This window comes from Pygocentrus nattereri, chromosome 12 (genome assembly GCF_015220715.1).
Source record: "Pygocentrus nattereri isolate fPygNat1 chromosome 12, fPygNat1.pri, whole genome shotgun sequence".
NCBI lineage: Eukaryota > Metazoa > Chordata > Actinopteri > Characiformes > Serrasalmidae > Pygocentrus > Pygocentrus nattereri.
In genome coordinates this window covers 11,029,802-11,047,383 of record NC_051222.1, presented here as the reverse complement: position 1 = coordinate 11,047,383, position 17,582 = coordinate 11,029,802, and the positions used below count along the sequence as shown (strand labels likewise).

Genomic DNA, 17,582 nt, shown 5'->3' with positions numbered 1-17,582 from the left:
ATCATTTGGTGTAGTGTCATCTGTGTATTATTTTCAGTTGAATAGACCTAAAGCCCATTTCTGTATTGATATTGTTCAAACATGACTCCCAGTCTTTTGGTAGGAATGTCCATCGCCATGTTCCCTAGCAATTGTTTCTTAACTTTTGAGCAATATTTAAATGTATTTTCTTACATCTAATCCCACAAATGTACTTCTTGGCTGTTTTGACTGGAAATGGTCCACTTATATAGATAACTGGACAGATGAGTGTACATGTATTCACTTAGAAAGTCACAACAGTGGTTCTTCCACTATGAAACAAATTTGTCTTCCATTTCAGAAGCTGAAAAGGCACCTTCTGACTGGAGGGCTATGCTCAAGCCTGTTGCCAAGGATACAAAGTATGTCTTGCAATGTATTATTCTATTAGATCTCACCTGCCTGGCTAACCTCTCAAAAACTAATGATGTGTTTAGCTAGATTGTTTGTTTGTTTGTTTGTTTGTTTGTTTGTTTGTTTGTTTGTTTTTCAGCTGTCAAATGTATTTGATATTAACCCTTAGAAGTCACTGTGATGAGAAATGCAGGGTGTAATGTAACATTCATTATTTACTCACTAATGACCCACTAAGAAGAGTGGAGAAATTCTATCAACGTTGCTTATTCTGTCATTTCAATCAATATCAGTGACGGCGATATTCTGCTGTGATTTGAGTTCGATGGTTACACTGCGCGTACAGTCTTGTTTCATGGAAATAAAGCTGTCCATTATGTTTCTGCCATTGTAGGACATTAAAGGGTCCATATCGTTTGAATTTTTTTTTTGTGAGGTCACAACTGAATGCGAAAGTTTGGTATTCCAGGCAAATTACATAAACAAACAACAACATATCTCCAGAGAACACACTCGTTTATATTTATTTTGTTTGCTGAATTAGTATCACTTTGCAGTAATTTTATTAAAATGATTGATTTGGCTTATTTATGGTTTTTAATTCTGTCAACACCTTAAGCAGTTATAATATGTTAAAAAATAAATAGTGAGCTCTTGTTTATTCCTCATACCGGTCAGCTTCATCAGAGAGGCAGTTTTTAATATAACAGCTCTTTTTATTTGTGTTTTAACTGCATATCAATGAGTTTTATGACCTGATTCTAACCATTTGGGGACACGAGGTTTGACACAATTTAGATGTTATGAATTGTTTTCAATGTTAAATCGAAACTGTGCCCTAAAATTAGCAGAAAATTGCTTTGAGTTTGTTCCCTATTTGTTTCAGAGTATAATAAGCAGACTTAAAACTAGAGCTGCAACAATCAGTCGATTAATTGATTACTTGTCAACTGTTACATTAATTGCCAACTATTTTGGTAATTGATTAATTGGTTTGAGTAATAATATAATAAAAAAAGGTCTTGCGTTTGAATGTTTTCAGGTTTCTTTACTCCTCTGTGACACCAAACTGAATATCCTTTATGGTGTGGACAGGAAAAGTCAGTTCAGGAAGCACTTTATAGTTAATTGATTAATTGAGAAGATAACCAACAGATTAATCAACAATGAAAATGATCGTTAGTTGCAGCCCTACTTAAAACCATAGAATATGGACCCTTATAACAATAGAAAAAGTTCTAAGTGCAGACTGTAAGCTGTTGAGACAGCCTGCAAATTGAATGTAAATATAATTCATCATGTTGCTACGGGTGTGATAAATAATGTGATTTGTGTTTTATTTCAATACAAATGGGAAAAGAAACAACACTTCTTGACTTCTAAGGGTTAAACAGTTTGCTAAAAAGTTGTCATCAACTTTTTCCTCTTGCAGAACCTCCTACTAATTCTTGCTTTTCTTGGCCTTCTTGTTGTTTTTTTGATTGGTTGAATCTCCAGATCTGTCACTCTTACTCCCTCGCGCTTTGTGGTTGGTTCTCGCGAGCGTTCCTCGCCACGCCACACGAAACCGGCGGCGTGCCGTATTTGAAAGCGTCTTTCTCTTCCGTTCCTTGTCCTCCTTAACTTTCACACTGTCAGAGGTGAGAAGAAGGTTGCTACGCACTTCACAACATGCTGTGAGTTAGAAGTTAACTCCTCCTTCGCTGCTTCTTCTGCTTTTCAGGTCTGGAACCACTAAAAGCTCAACACTAACTAATGCGCACAGTAAAACACCTGAGGCAGTGACTCAGCCTCAAACTCCGGCGTCAAACTCCGGCTCCTCACCGTCGTCAGGACCTGCCCCGTCTACTCCTTCACCCGTTCTTACAATCTCTGCGAGCAGCGAGCGGAAAACGTCTCCTGTGGTCAGCCCGCGTAAAAACGACACCACGTTTTTCCGTAAGGATTACGGATGTTATTCTGACTAGTTTGGATGTGTGAGTACATGTAAGATTGTTTTAACTGTCTTTGTCTGGTTCTGTTAGAGTCTGACACCTCGCCTGCTGACTCCCCTTCAGAACCGACGGCACAGAAACAGCCCAAGGTTTGTTTCAACAGGACTTTTCCAATATATCTGTGTGTGGTGTTTCCAATATATCTGTGTGTGTTTTAATTAATTATTTTATTGTGTATGTTTATTTATTTATTTTTTAATGAACCCATATTAGACTAAGCTTTTGAACAGATGTCTTGAGGTCGACTGAGGGTGGTCGTACACTACACGTGTGATTTATAAACCCCGATTTACCCCTTGCGACAATTTTTCACAATCTGAAGCTGTTTTCCAGGTCAGGAGCTCGATTGGAAGTGACTGACAGTGCGGTGTCCATGAATTTCAGAAAGAATTTCAAATTTTGATTCATTGGACGACGGGGCACTGTTGCTCTTCAATCAGTCCATCTGAATTGAGCTTGGGCCCAGAGAAGGAGACTCACTGCATTTGTGACTTACTGCGTTCACAGACCGTGGTTTTCAGAAGTGTTCCTGAGCTCATTCAGCGACTTCCACTACAGAATCCTGTCCGTTTTTAACGCAGTGCTGCCTGAGTGCCCAAAGAGCACAGCCAGCACAAACTGGTTTCCAGCCTTGTCCCTTGCATGCAGAGATTTCTCCAGATTCTCTGAATCGTTTGATATGATGTATTAGATGATGAAAAGCAAAGGTTCTTTGCTATTTTATGTTGAGATGTTATTCTTGAATTGTTGCTGTTATTCTTGATTGTGCCGTCTTTCACAGAGTGGTTGACCCTTCGTTATCTTTACTTCTGAAAGACTCAGCCTTTCTGGGATGCTCTTTTTATGCCCAATCATGTTACTGACCTGTTGCCAATTAACCGGCAGGTGTCGTTTTTTATTTTTTATTTTTTTAGCATTACTAAAAAACTTTACCAGCCTGTTGTTCCTCCTGTCCTAACTTTTTTGGAAAGTGTTGCTGGCATCAAATTCAAAAGGGCTATTTGTTTCCCAGTTTCAACATTTGATATTCACAATCCGAAACATTTTCTCTGAAAGAAATGTGGGTCATCCACTAATAAAGGAAGCCTTTTGGATATTTTACACTAAACACAAGCTCCAGTTCTACACTCTGAAATGAATAAAAATGAGTTTACTCTTGCCAAAGGGGGGCTTGCACATGGAGTAATTCCTCTGGTGTGAGATTTAAATGTGCAGCTGTCTGTCTGTCTGTTTGATTGTTTTTGGGTTCGGTACCAGTCTGATTAGGTCAATTTCTAATGTTTGTCCTTTTTTAAAAAGTTCTGATTGCTTGCTTTATTGTCAAAGCAACCATTTCATAATTAATAGTGACAACCTTACTTCTGTTGTAATCCATAAATGTATGATGGCACTGTGGATGAAGATCATTTTAGCATTGTTAGACTATATAATTTCATTACATTTATAGATGGCCATTGAATACCCACAGTAATTGAATGAATGAATGTGCTTTTTTTTTGTTGTTTTAGCTGAATCCTGACTACATTCCTAAAGAAGAGATTATGAGAGAACTGAAGGACATTGAGGTTCATCTGGACGAGCTGGAGAAGAAAGGAGTGGAGCTGGAGAAACAGCTCAGACAATCTGAGGAGGGTGAGCGTGAATACACAACTTGCAGGGCTATCAACTTGATGGCTTCACTAAGAATGGGGGATTGTACTTGGATATCTAAGGTATCTAACGGGTAATGAAATATTTGCAGTTATTGATAAGCAGCCTGCTGCTGACCATTGATATGCAGAGGAACAAATTGAGAACTAGAAAGATTGAACCTTATTTTAAACAGCTCACATTTATGTAAACATAACATGCATTCTTTTATTGCTGTTGGTCAAAAAGGGTCCATGAAGTAATGGGTAGTTGTAAGTCATGACCCAGAGGAAAGAATTACTCTGAGCTCATCTTAAATGGGAATTTCTGCATAATTCAGTTTTTTGGACGTGAACAAAGTCATTCAGAGTGGTCGCATGTGATGGTGCATGGTCGATGAACTTACTGACTGTCATTTCTTTACACTGGCTGTGTTTACATGCAAAGATGTTTGCCAATCCAATTGAATACATTCCGAATACAGATTCAGACTGAGGTGTTTCTGCTCACTCTATTCAACAATCTGATGGAAAATCTCCATTTACATGCTCACTACGAGTAACCTGATCCAAAATGAGGCGCATGCGTGGAGTAGCGCTTAGAGTGAACGTTACCATGACGGCAAAACATCACGTGAGGTCCAGTCAGCGTGAGATGAGTTTCCAGTTGGCGCGCTCGTTTTTAATTGCTTTAAAATGACACGAAGGACGTTTTTCTGAGCCTGACGTACTTATAATGGAAGCGGCGAGAGGAAGACGTCATGCTCTGAGACACATAAGCTGGACGTACATCCCACCACCGTCTTTTAAAGCTCGGAGCATAAACTTCGTCTCCTCTGCAGACCATAAGCTTTTACTATGATGCGACGTGCATGCAGAACACACTTAAACATTCTGATAGGGAATATAATCGAAAACAGGCGCCTCAATCGGACTAGACTATTCAGATTGTTGTGTTTACATGGACGTATTCTATTCCGATAGTTACTAGTCAGATTATCAACGGATTATTAATGGATTATTAGGCTGCATGTAATCATGGCTAGTGGTGGTGATAAAAGCCATGATGCATTTTATTTACTATTCAAAATGACTAGTGAACATACAAGTTTATATGGCGTGTTGATGATAAAATAGTGGTTTATCTGAAAAAATGTTTAACTTGGGGGGCCTCTCCTGCAGTACAAAGCCCTGAATGTACACTAATGGCTTTAAAAGCTGTGCATTCATAACCATTTCCTCTGACTTTTCAATGAGGGAGCTTTTAGAAGCACTGAACCTCTGGTTATTTGTTTGGTTCACATCCTAACATTAGTTATGCAAAGCAATAGTTTCCTCTTATAGTGCAGAAAAAGTTTAGATGGTTTGGATGATTTGCAAATAATGGATAATTATTATGGATAATTTATTATTGAATATAGCACTTCATGGTTTCCCACAACGATATGCAGCTTAAGAGTGCGCAACGTGGTATTCATATTATCATATATCATCTTATTCTTCAATTTCTAAGATTGAAATATTTTAATTATTTTAAGTTCAAACGACAAAATCTAAAAAATACTAGAATACATCATTTAAGATGAATATTTAAATCCTTCATTTCGTGGAGAATGTGATTGGGATCAGCATCACTCGAAGTGTTTCGCTGTGTCATGCACTGAGAAATCTGATTACTGAGCTAAAATCCAGTTCTCTTTATTGGATTTCTTAATCAGATCTAAGAAATGAGTATTCTGGTTACACAACCATTTGAATAGTCAGGTTGCTACAGAAATCTGATTATGCTCAGATTATTGAGTGGACTGTTTAAGAGGATGTATTGTGTGACAAATTCCTCAAAAGTTGGTAAACACTAAACAGCGCTTGCAGAAACCAGTTGAAATGTAATTGACCACCCCTTTTTCCACTTTCTAATGTTGTGGTCCTCTTTCAGAGGGTGAAGAGGACACGTTAATGAACGACTTAATGGTGGATTGGTTCAACCTCATCCGAAACAAGCAGGTCTACATACGCAGAGAGTCTGAGCTGGTCTACATGTAAGTATGTGTGCCCGGAACCACAAATAGATTGAGTGCATTTGCTGTGCAGGTACCGTTTATGTTTGTAAGCCTGGAATTGGCACATCTCACGAATGTAGCTGCTAAAAAAAATGACTTGAATCTCTTCATGACAGTGCAAGAACTCAGGACTTAGAAGAAGAGCAGCCTACTGTTGAAGCAGAGCTTCGAAAACTGATGGAAAAACCAGGTAAGGCGAGTTTAGAAATGTTTGCATTTAATTAATTTTCCTGCATTTGTAACCCTACAGAAATAAATATTATGTATCCATATCAGCTGATGGGTACATGAGAAATATATCATATATACCATCAGTGCTGGCTCACAATTCCCATATTGGTAGATCCCTAAAAATACTATGCATATAGCAGGGATGGTCACACAGTTTATTACTACTTGTTTTACCAAATATTGTATTATGTCGCTGCTGTTAGAACAAAACCTGTTGTTTACTGTTTTTTCCTTCTCCTGTAAAGTTACCATTTTGGAGATGCAAGGTTTTCTTACAACAGCAGTGATATATTATATTATATTATATTATATTATATTATATTATATTATATTATATTCCAAAAAAGTCTAACCCAGGTCTATTACTGCTGAAAATTACTGCTATGTCTGCCAGTTAGCACCATGTTTGGTCTAGAGCACAAGCAATATCTAAAATTAACCCATAATATGAGCCAGTACAATTTTATATAGTCAAATATTAGACTCCAGAGGTTTGTTTAATAGCTTTATGATTATATATTTCAGATCAACTGTGAATTTTCTAATATAGTCTCTGATACTGTTGGATGTATAAGTTAAAACACCCCCTAGCAAATTTTATTGATGTTTTATTGACTTTTTAACACACCCTGGAAATTTACCACACCCAGGCAACACACTGAACTTTTCATTTCCGTTAATTTGCTGAAGTTAACATAAAAAAATTAAAATGTAACATTTGCACAGATGACATTTTCTTTTCCACCATTTACATTTAATTAATCAGTGAATCAGTTAATTAATCTATAGAGGATGTGTTCATTCATTTTCATTAAAGCCTATGTGGATGTATAGGGGTCACTTATAATAAAAATCCAGCACTTTTTATTATTATTTCTTATTACATAATTTTTCAATAAGAGAACTATATTACTTCAGGATACCGTTTCATTTCTGAGATACTAAATCATTGAGCTACTGTTGTTATTTTGACTATCAATTGGAGATACGATCTCATTGTTTTAGAAACTTTATAATAATTTATATTTGAAAATATGAATATTTGTTTATTTTCATTTTAGTAGCATAAAGCAATCTGTCTCAAAATAACGAGAATGTTTCTAAAAAATGACAGCATCTCAAAAAATGACTCAAAATAATGGGAGTAATTATTTTTTTTTTTAATTACATTGCAAAATAACGATGCATCACAAAATAAAGGCTTAGTTTTACAATGTAATGGTTACCATTTTGTTTTTTTTTTTGCGATACTATGCCATAATTTTGAAATATTTTCATTATTTTGAGATACTTTCACTAATTTCATTGAGATATTTGGATACTATGTCAAAATAATGAGTATTTCAAATTAGTGAGCTATTATCACGAAATAATGAGAGTATTTTAAAATAATCATTTAGTATCACATAATAATAACATAGCAATTCACTTAATTATTTACTCCGAGTCCTGAGGTGATTTCCTCTTTTACGGGTGCTATTCGGTGAAAATTACAGGCCGAATTACCTACCGTTTTTCACTAAGCTCTGTGCTACTCTGGTTATTTTATTTCTGTTCTGATGCACATTTCTATCGGTGTTAATCCAGACAGATGTCACTTCATGTTGAAAAAGATTTTTCACCACTGCTTCTCGCTATAATTGGCCTCTGGTGCATGTATTTAAGACCCTGCCCCAGATCTTACACACTTTCCAAGCCAAGAAATGAAAATGGGTGCTTTCAAAGAACCAATCAACCATTTTCTTAGCGTGGGTAGTAAAATGTTATTGGGAGAAAACGAAGAAATCTACTGTGAAAAATCTTTCAGTTTCATTAAAGAGACAATTATAATGGCAGCTACCAGTTGTATTGCTGTCAGTTTCATAAAGATCTAATGTTAAATTCTGCTAAAATAAAATACAACCCACTAGAAGCTCAGTTTTGTCACTGAGGACACATCAGGGGGGACACCATTTTTATATAGGAAAAGCCGCTTCATATCTGTCACTGTCAATGATGCGGGAATATTACATTTATTACCTCATTACGTGAATATCTCTCTCTCTGTAGAACATTTGAAGACCTATCGAGACCGCAAGAGAGAGGAGGAGCTGATGGCCAAGCTTGTAGAAATCGTCAACGACCGAAACGCTATTGTGGATGGTCTTGATGAGGACAGACTGAGGTAATTATGCCATATTACACTCTTTATACTCTATATATTTGAACTCTTTCTAACGGTTTTCAAAGGATCCTCCTAAACAGTCTATATGCTTTGGTTATATTAATGCAGCTCTAAACTGTAAGTAACTGGACAGTGACAGAGTTGTGATTGTTTTGGTTTTGTAAGTCAGAAGACAGGATTGGAGATTTGAGGGTATTTACATTTGTACTGGGTGAACCAACCTGTCAAAACACGGTTCTCACATTTTGGGAGACCATAAGTAATTTTCAAGGTGGCTGCCAAGTTGTTTCCCTGCTTGGGCAAGAACGCTACATTATACCAATAAGAGTCCTTGGGCAAGACTCCCCAACACTGCATTCTCCTACCACTGTAAAGATTAAATAGTAAGTCATTCTGGATAAGAGTTTCTGCTAAATGCTAAAGTGTAAATGTAAACAGTACCACTAAAGTTTGAGGAAACTGGAACCCAAACAACCACTCTTAGTATCACTTGTGAAGTTTTATAGATTATTTTACTGTACTTTCCATGCACACAGACACAGTGCTGCACACTGGAGATTGTATGGGCAAACCCTGCTGCACTACAACACAATGGCTAATGGGCTGAAATTTGGGCACATACGACACCACTTTGGTTCATGTACATGCCTTCGATGCCACATACTTTAGCACTCTGCTCTGCCACATGGCTAACTTGTTGCTCCTAGACACTTCCATTTCATAGTAATAGCACTTACAGTTGTCCAGGGCAGATCTAGCAGGGCAGAAATTTCACAAACTGACTTGGCATAAAAGTGGCATCCTATGACAATAAATCACCGAGCTCTTCAGGACAAACCCATTTTAGTCCAGTGTTTGTCTATAGAGATTGCTTAATGTTATATACCTGTTAGCAATGGCCATTATTAAAAACTTGACACAATAATTAGGATGCATGTCTACATACTTTTGGCCATGTAGTGTATATTCAGTGTAGAGATGCATTTCTGTTACCAAGTGGAATGGCATGTGTTGTCCATTGTGTGGCTGTAAAATTCTTAGTCTGATCTGCATTAAAACAAAAAAAAAAAATTCTATAAATTAAGTTATAAGTTATAGTATATAAAATAAATCTAGGGTAGGTTTCAAAGCAGGAGGGAAGGGTATTCTTTCTTTTTGTCATTTACTTTCTATAAATAAACAAACCAGCAAAATCCTTTTGGGGTTTAATTAATGTTCCAAAATGTAATTCATAGCTGTTACAGTTGTTGTCTGAGCTCTTTAACAACTCAGCCATGTACTTTTAATGCCCAAAATGCTCATCTGTTCCTAAATACCCATAATGGTTTCAAAAGTGTGTCACTCACCTGAATTTGGACCACCTATTCCAGTGCTTTCCATCTCATTTCCTGTCCTGCCTGTATGGGATATTCAGTACAGATATTACTCCCCTGAAATTTGCCATTGTTTGTTTTCAGATATAATGTACTGGAGTAGAGCCTAATTGGCATTCACTATTTGATTACAGACTGTGCACTTTGTAAATAAACACAGAGCTCAAATCGGGCCTAAAACTTTGGTCTGACCCTGAACACGGCCTGATAGTCTTCTGAACGAGGCTGCAGTAACCTGTCCTTTCCTGAATCGGTTCAGTGGCTTATTCCTCACATATCTATTTTCCCCTCTTTTGTGAAATTTAAACTTTTTATATAGTTTGTAAAGATTGTAAAAATTTCAAAATATACCGTTCTATATACATTCTATATATGGAAGCTAAGCTGCAAGAACCAAATGTCCTCCTATTCAGCCTGCAGCAGTGTAGCGTCACCCATAGACGTTGATATTATACAGAATATTTCAGCCCAGGGTGCTTTTTGAATGAGGGAGAATATACGACAGCCAATCAGAATAGTGCTAATTTACATATCTGTCTTAAAAGACAGCAGAACTGAACTCCCGACATTTTGTTTCTGATTTTTTTCCCCGACATTCAGTTTCTGTGCTTGATATCTAATATTACCACGTGAAAAAACTTAATTACTGTTAGATACATTCTGTCAGTCCAAGACTCATTAACTATATTTAGTGTATTTTTTTTTTAATATTCTTTTTATTATTCATTTTTATTAATCATTAACTTTCTCTTACACAGTGGTAATATATATAGGAGTATACTGTGTTTGTATAATGGCACTAATATCTCCCATATTTGTTTGACCTTTCATGATAGCTGTCATATTTGACATACAGTTATATCTGTGCTTTTATTTAAAGTAAAGCATGCTTAATGTCACTTTGACTGATGGTAGGTTGCTGTTTAATCAGAAAGCTTTTCGAAGACTTTTTGATTGCAGTAATAATTGTATGAAATCGAGGCAGAATTCAGCTTTATACTGTTCATCCAGAAACTTTTGACAGCACTCCATCAATTCCCATTTGCTTTCTGTCCATTTATAGTCATGTTTAATTTTATTTTCCGCAGGGAAGAAGAGGAGGATGAGCAGTTAAATAAGATGATGCAGAATCTTGGTAAGTTGGAAAAACTGCAGGCTGCTGTATGGCGTATAGTTGTATAACATAGCTTACCATACTTTATATATAAAAGTATGCAATACATGCAACACAGTACTTTTACGAAAGTCATTTAACGATATTTAACTTTACGATAAAGCCATTTATCACAGCAGTGTTTTTGCCAGTAAAAACACTAGATAACATTAGAATAAATACAAATATACAGTAAAAAGTTATTTAAAAATGTATGTCAACATTGTTAGAATTTCAAAATGTGCCAGTCCGTTCCCACATGAAGTTGATGTTGACTTCTTATTTGCCAGGTTCTTTTTCAAATTTTCGGTTCCACCTTAAATTGTGCCACAGTTACGTTTAGGAGGCTGTAACTGCAGCATCAGTAGGAACAAAAAATTCTAGTAAGAAGCTGGTGAACAGGACAGTTTCTCATTTCTACATTTAAGCTCAAAAACGGAGGGTTTGAGAAGTTTGACAGCTTTATGCCAAACATGATAAATCTGCTGAAATGATCAAATTTGATGTTCGAAAAAGTTTATTCCATTAAACCCATATGAAAATGTCAAGTTGGAATCCAACCCCAAATCAGAAAAATTTGGGATGGGATGGAAAATGCAAAATACAATAAAACAAAGCTGTGATTTTCTACAATTTACTTTGACTTGTGTTTCATTGCAGACAGTATGAACACAAGATATGTCATGTTTTGTATGATCAGCTTCATTTATTTGTAAATATAATTGTATTATATTTGTAAATATCCATTCCTGCCATTCAGACCTGCAATACATTAAAAAAAAACTTGGGACGGGGGCAATTTAGGGCTAAAATAATTAGATAATGATGTGATTTGAAACAAGTGTTGTCAACAGGCGATTGATTCGGCAGCATCCACGATTGGCCGAGGTTTGCCAGTTTGCTAACAAATGCATGAGAAACTTCTTGAAATTTTTAAAAACAATGCTCCTTAATGAAAAATAGGAAGGGATTTGGATATTTCACCTTCTATGGTACATAACAATTAAAATATTTGAGGAATCTGGATTTCAGTGCATAAAGGGCAAGGACACAAGCCCAAGCTGAATAACTAGTCGATCCCTCAGACAGCACTGCATCAAGACTCTTCATCCACATCATCTAGAGATATAACCACATGGGCTCAGGATTGCTTTGACAGACCTTTCTCAAGTACTGCAGTATGCGTTTACATCCATAAATGCCCATTAAAACTTTTACTGTGCCAAAAGGAAGCCTTATGTTAACTGTGTCCAGCAGTGCTGCCGACTTGTCTGGGCCTAGAGAAATCTGATATGGACCATTACACAGTTAAACATGTATTTTGGCCAGGCGAATTAGTGTTTCAGGTCTTTTTAATAGCAGTCTATTATGCAGTTGCTACACTAGCAATCAGAAAGATTCAAATAAACCCAACTAGCACTGCCACACCCTTCACTACAAAGCATGTGTCCATTCTCCACAAACATGTTTTCTTAAAGAAGACAACAATCATGTTAAAATAAATCCGCTACGATGAGGAAAAACAATATTGCAAAATTGTAAACCTAACCATTAAAGCCAAAAAAACTACTGCCACGACAGTCATAAAAATATTTATAATCCATTTATGTCTTACCTTTAATAACTTGATGCATTGATGTTAGACATTTGCTTTAGCATTTTCAAAAAGCCCGTTTCAGTCTTATAAATAAGTTAAGTAGATATATAGATATTGACATGCTATGTGGGACGGGATCTCCCTTTTAAACATCCCCAGTTACATGTTTTAACTACAAGAGCTCCAAATTCAAACAGTGGGGTGCCAATAATGAACTGAAGGCTTAAGGCAGTGACGGCAATTGTAGCAACAGTAATAATAATTTAATTGGCCAGGACACAGTGATTACACACGGATATCTCAAAAAATCAGCTTCATAAATATTCTGTACAAATTTGATTGTCCAGACAGTGAAGGCGGAATAAATGAACACCATTAGAAAATATTTGTGGCCTCTGGACATCAGCCCAGGTGGGCTCTTGCACTAAATCGCCCCTGATGATGTGCAGTACAGAGCAGCCAATCAGAACGGCGCTCGTTTACATGTATCAGGCTGTGTAACCAAAAACAGTGTAATTCTAAGGGATAAGGAGGTGATGGGGAAATGAAGCCAAAACTTGAGTTTTTATGTTTCCTCTATTTAGAGCACAAACACTGTGATGTTTACTCAAGACCCTGCAATTTACTGCGTTCCACATTTTGGAAATATTGCTCAATCTCTCAGCTCAATCTTACACACTTTATCTCCGCTAATTCCACTCAGTGCTGTTCATGCCAGGCTTTTGTTTGTAGTGGACACTGCCGAGCAGCCAAAACTAAACATTCTGTTCTGTTTGCAAATATTAATGCTTTGGCAGGAGCAGAGCAATTGTTGATGATTCCCATTTGTTCAGTGTTTTCCAAGACAGATTTTGAGGCTTTTTGTGTAGGCTGGAATTTATATCCGTACAGCCTCTCGTCGCATGTTAAAAAGCACTGTTTAAAGGTGGAAAACAAGATGAACTGGCTCACCTCAGTTAACCATCCCATAACCATAGGGAAACTTTGGGGTGGTATGGAAAATGCAAAGGATCAAGTAAAGCAGTGATTTTCTAAAATTTACCTTGACTTGAGTTTCATTGTAGACAGTTGGAACAGAAGATATGTCATGTTTTGTGTGGTCAGCTTCATTTCTTTTCTAAATGTACATCCATTCCTGCCATTCAGGCCTACAACACATTCCAAAAAAGTTGAAAAATAAAAAATAATTAAAGACGGATGCGATGTGAAACAAGTGATGTCAACAGGCGATTGATTTAGTACTAAAGCAGCACCCATGAAGGGCCTAAGCAAAGATGGACTGAGGTTTGTCAGTTTGCCAACATCATAGAGCGATATAACCTCATGGGCTCAGGAGTACTTTGACAAACCTTTGTCAAGCACTACAGTATGAGGTTACATCCATAAATGCTTGTTTAAACTTTACTGTCCCAAAAGGAAGCCTTATGCTAACCGTGTCCAGTAGTGCTGCCTACTTCTCTGGGCTCGGAGGCATCTGGGATGGACCATTATACAGTGGAAACATGTATTTTGGCCAGAATTAGTATTTCAGGTCTTAGTGGTGTATGCTACCCATTGCTACAAAATCGATCAATCAGAAAGCTGGATTCAAATAAACACTTACTGTGATGTGTAGAGAAACTTACACACTCATTTTTTACAGTGGTGTTGATGGGAACCACAATGACTAAAACACAAATATAACCATTTTATTTACTGTCCAAAACCACCAGTGAACCTACACATCTTCTGAGCTTTTATAAGTAATGTTGATCATAAAAATTATAGTAATAGTGGCAAAATTAGTTTTATTTGGGCAGTCTTTTGCCTTACAACGCCATGCATTTCTGCGATGCCCTTGGTTGTAGTTCATTTAATTTAATTTCTAAACCTCATCCCTTAAAATGAATGAGGCTGTTTTTGTTACTGCTCCTTCAAGACTGATTTATGTAAACATCCTCTGTTCTGATTGGCTGCCCTATGCCTTAATGAAAAGCAGTCCAGGCTGAAACAACCTTTAACTTAATTAACTGAAGTGTGAATGAGCAGAGTTAACCTGCTGTTGACCAAATAAGTAGATATGTTTAAGTAATTGTCACTTTTTTTTCCTCTCATATCAAAAAAGCAAGGGAAATTAGATATTCCATGACACACAGGGCCTTAAAAATAAAATGCATTATCCCAAAACGATCATAAAACGGTTTTAGACCTCAAGCTGCATGTGTAGATAAGCTACTTTTTGTCTAATTTCCATGAAAGAGCTTTTAAAAGCGTTAAACATCTTCAGACATCTGCGTTCCCATCATGACCACTGTGAACAATTCCGACTCACTAAGCTTCTTTAGAAATGAGCATTTCAAACTACTTTTAAATGAAAAAGTTTAGGCACCCCTGGTTCAATTTCATGTGTTTTGTTGATTTCCTAAGTGGTAAGAAGTGAACGCAACCTCTACAGAGAACATGTTTTAATGCAGTTACTGTTTGTTTACCAAATTTATCGTACTGGGGGGGGGTGGAAAATGCGGCCTGTGAAAAGTAATAAATTTTGTAGGTTGTTTACTTTTTTGTTTTTTCTTTTTTTCTTTTTGTTTTTTTTCTCAATACGTTAAACTTGTCATTTGATCAGGCATGAGTTCATTATTTTTTATATATATATATATATATATATATATATATATATATATATATATATATATATATATATATATATATATATATATAATTTGTTTATATATATATATATATAATTTGTGTGTGTGTGTGTGTGTGTGTGTGTGTGTGTGTGTGTATATACATACATTCTTTTTATTTATTTTTCTTTCTTTTTTCCATTTAACCCCTTAAATGGTGAGGGCCCAAAGATGTACTACACACTTCTATAACCAAAGAATAACTTGGTCAGTATGCGCTGAAGTCCCTGTAGTTACTGAATAATAGTGCAACATTTGAGAATGATAAGGCTGGATTGATGAGGAGCCACGCTCAAAGAAAAAATTAATTGTTTTAATATTCAGCCTGATATAAACTTTGGCTCTGACTGTTGTGACTGCTCGTAATTGCTTTATCAGTGATGTTTGGACCGGTAATGAGCCATGAAGGATGATTTTGATGGAGCTTTAGGTTGTAAATGGTGCTAACGGTTTCCCCTGAACTTGGCTGTCGTGGTCCAAAGGTGTTCATTTTGTTTTGAAAACTGAAAGTTCCTAAAAATGAAAGTTTCATTCTGGGTAGCGTTGACCCTTCTGCCACCCTCCACCTCCGCTAACCATATTCAGAAACTTAACGCTTAATTGCCGCGCATGTTTATGTATTCTGTGGGGGTTTTTTTTATTTTATTTTAAAGGCAAAAATGTGAGCAACAGCAGAAGTTATGTATTCCATTTTGATTTAATGACCGCTAATGGAAAACTATCAGAATCTAGCCACGGCTAATGATTTGCCTGCTTTTTAGCTCTGAAATGCATATTAGCGAAATGTATAATTTACCAACCCAATTAAGTCATCCCCAGAAATGCGGGCAAAAGTCATAACCATTTGCAATTCATGTTTTTTCTTTTTAAAAACCGGTGAGTGCGCTGAAAGCTGTAGCTCGGCTTGTTTGGCTGCGAGTGACCCTTTTGGCTTCTTTTTGAACCAACTTTTATTTTACTTTCATTTAAGTGACAATTGAACTGTTTTGATGATTTGAACTGAACACACTCGATCTCTTGCCAACAGACATCAAGAAAGAAAAAAAGAAAAAGTCTCCCATGTCCAAGCTGTTTCGGCGGATGTCGAAGCGCGAGGCTGCTGAAAGCTGATGGAGGACAAATTTTATACAGGTTTATTCAGTTACTGTATGGATTTCTTTATAGATATATATGCATAGATGTATGATGTAATAGGCCTGAGTTAACGGGTTAAGCTTGTAAAACAACTAAATGTCCTTTTAAAAATGATTCTAGTCGACATTTACTCTGTATATGTGTATGTTTGAATGTATAAATGTGTAATTTTGAATTCAGATATGTGCACATCCCAGCTTTGCATTACAGGCTTTTATTTCTCAATTACTGGCGATATTTGGTAGGTTGGTAAAACATGAGTAATAGAAGAATATCAAAATGTGTCGATTCATATTGAATCCAGCTTCACCATTAAATGTTTAGCTTCTTTTAGATGTAGATTTTTACATAAAATGGACAAGTTTTTGCCATCATTTTATATGGAGTGGATAATTTGGTCATAATATAAAGTGCCTAGAGACTTTCTTGCTTGGATGATCTATTGTACTTGTGTAGTGTGACCAGCAGGGGGCACCGAGGGTCTTATTCTGGATTAGAAGCACTGCTTTTTCTTCAAACGCAGTGATTAACCTGGTCATATTTGCAAGTCACAGGGTTTTATAGTGGGGATTAGTGAGATTTAGGCCACATTATAGTAAAACCAATGTCAAATATGTTCGGTTATAAAGTGCCAGTATTAGTAACCAATTAACTTATTGGTCTTTCTTTATATTAAAATGTAAGTGCATTGTATTGTGATTGTCAATTGAGAAATGTAAAAATAATGTTTTATCGAACTTGAAATGTTTATAAAGATGCAATTGTTGCCCTGAAATATTCAATCAATTAAATCTTCATATTCTGGTCACCCAAACTTAAATGCAAAATAATGTTGAATATGTACAATAAAGTTTAATTGCTAAACATTGCCTCAGTTCTTAATTAATTACAAGATTTTATGGCTCTTTTTAGGACCTAAAAATGGTTAAAGGTTCTTTCCATTGCTATGAGAAATCTATAAAGTGATTAAAATGTTAAACTCTTTAAAAATGATTCTCATCAGAAATGCATTCCATCACAAAGAGTATGTAAAGGCAGCTTCGATGACTGTTCAAAAGTTTTGAATCACAGTTTTCAATAATAAACCCAGTTCTGTTGCAAATGCATGTGATTTTAATGTTAGTCCAAACAATTACACAAGTTTCAGATTATTAGTAGAGTTATAGAAAGCTATAAGTAAAAACGAAGGAATGTTAAATGTGTC

At 36.1% G+C, this 17,582-nt stretch overlaps 1 protein-coding gene across 1 annotated transcript in view; it reads left to right on the top strand.

Moving 5' to 3' along the window:
• micall2b (mical-like 2b) overlaps window positions 1-17,247 on the top strand; it is a 49,211-nt gene extending 31,964 nt beyond the window's left edge. The window contains exons 9-17 of the mRNA XM_017717405.2: window positions 323-383; window positions 2,099-2,313; window positions 2,400-2,458; window positions 3,878-4,001; window positions 5,934-6,036; window positions 6,174-6,247; window positions 8,338-8,452; window positions 10,914-10,960; window positions 16,272-17,247. Coding sequence (XP_017572894.1) covers window positions 323-383; window positions 2,099-2,313; window positions 2,400-2,458; window positions 3,878-4,001; window positions 5,934-6,036; window positions 6,174-6,247; window positions 8,338-8,452; window positions 10,914-10,960; window positions 16,272-16,354 — 881 coding nt within the window. The 3' untranslated portion in view covers window positions 16,355-17,247. The remainder of the gene's footprint in view (window positions 1-322; window positions 384-2,098; window positions 2,314-2,399; window positions 2,459-3,877; window positions 4,002-5,933; window positions 6,037-6,173; window positions 6,248-8,337; window positions 8,453-10,913; window positions 10,961-16,271) is intronic.
• Window positions 17,248-17,582: the final 335 nt, after the last annotated feature.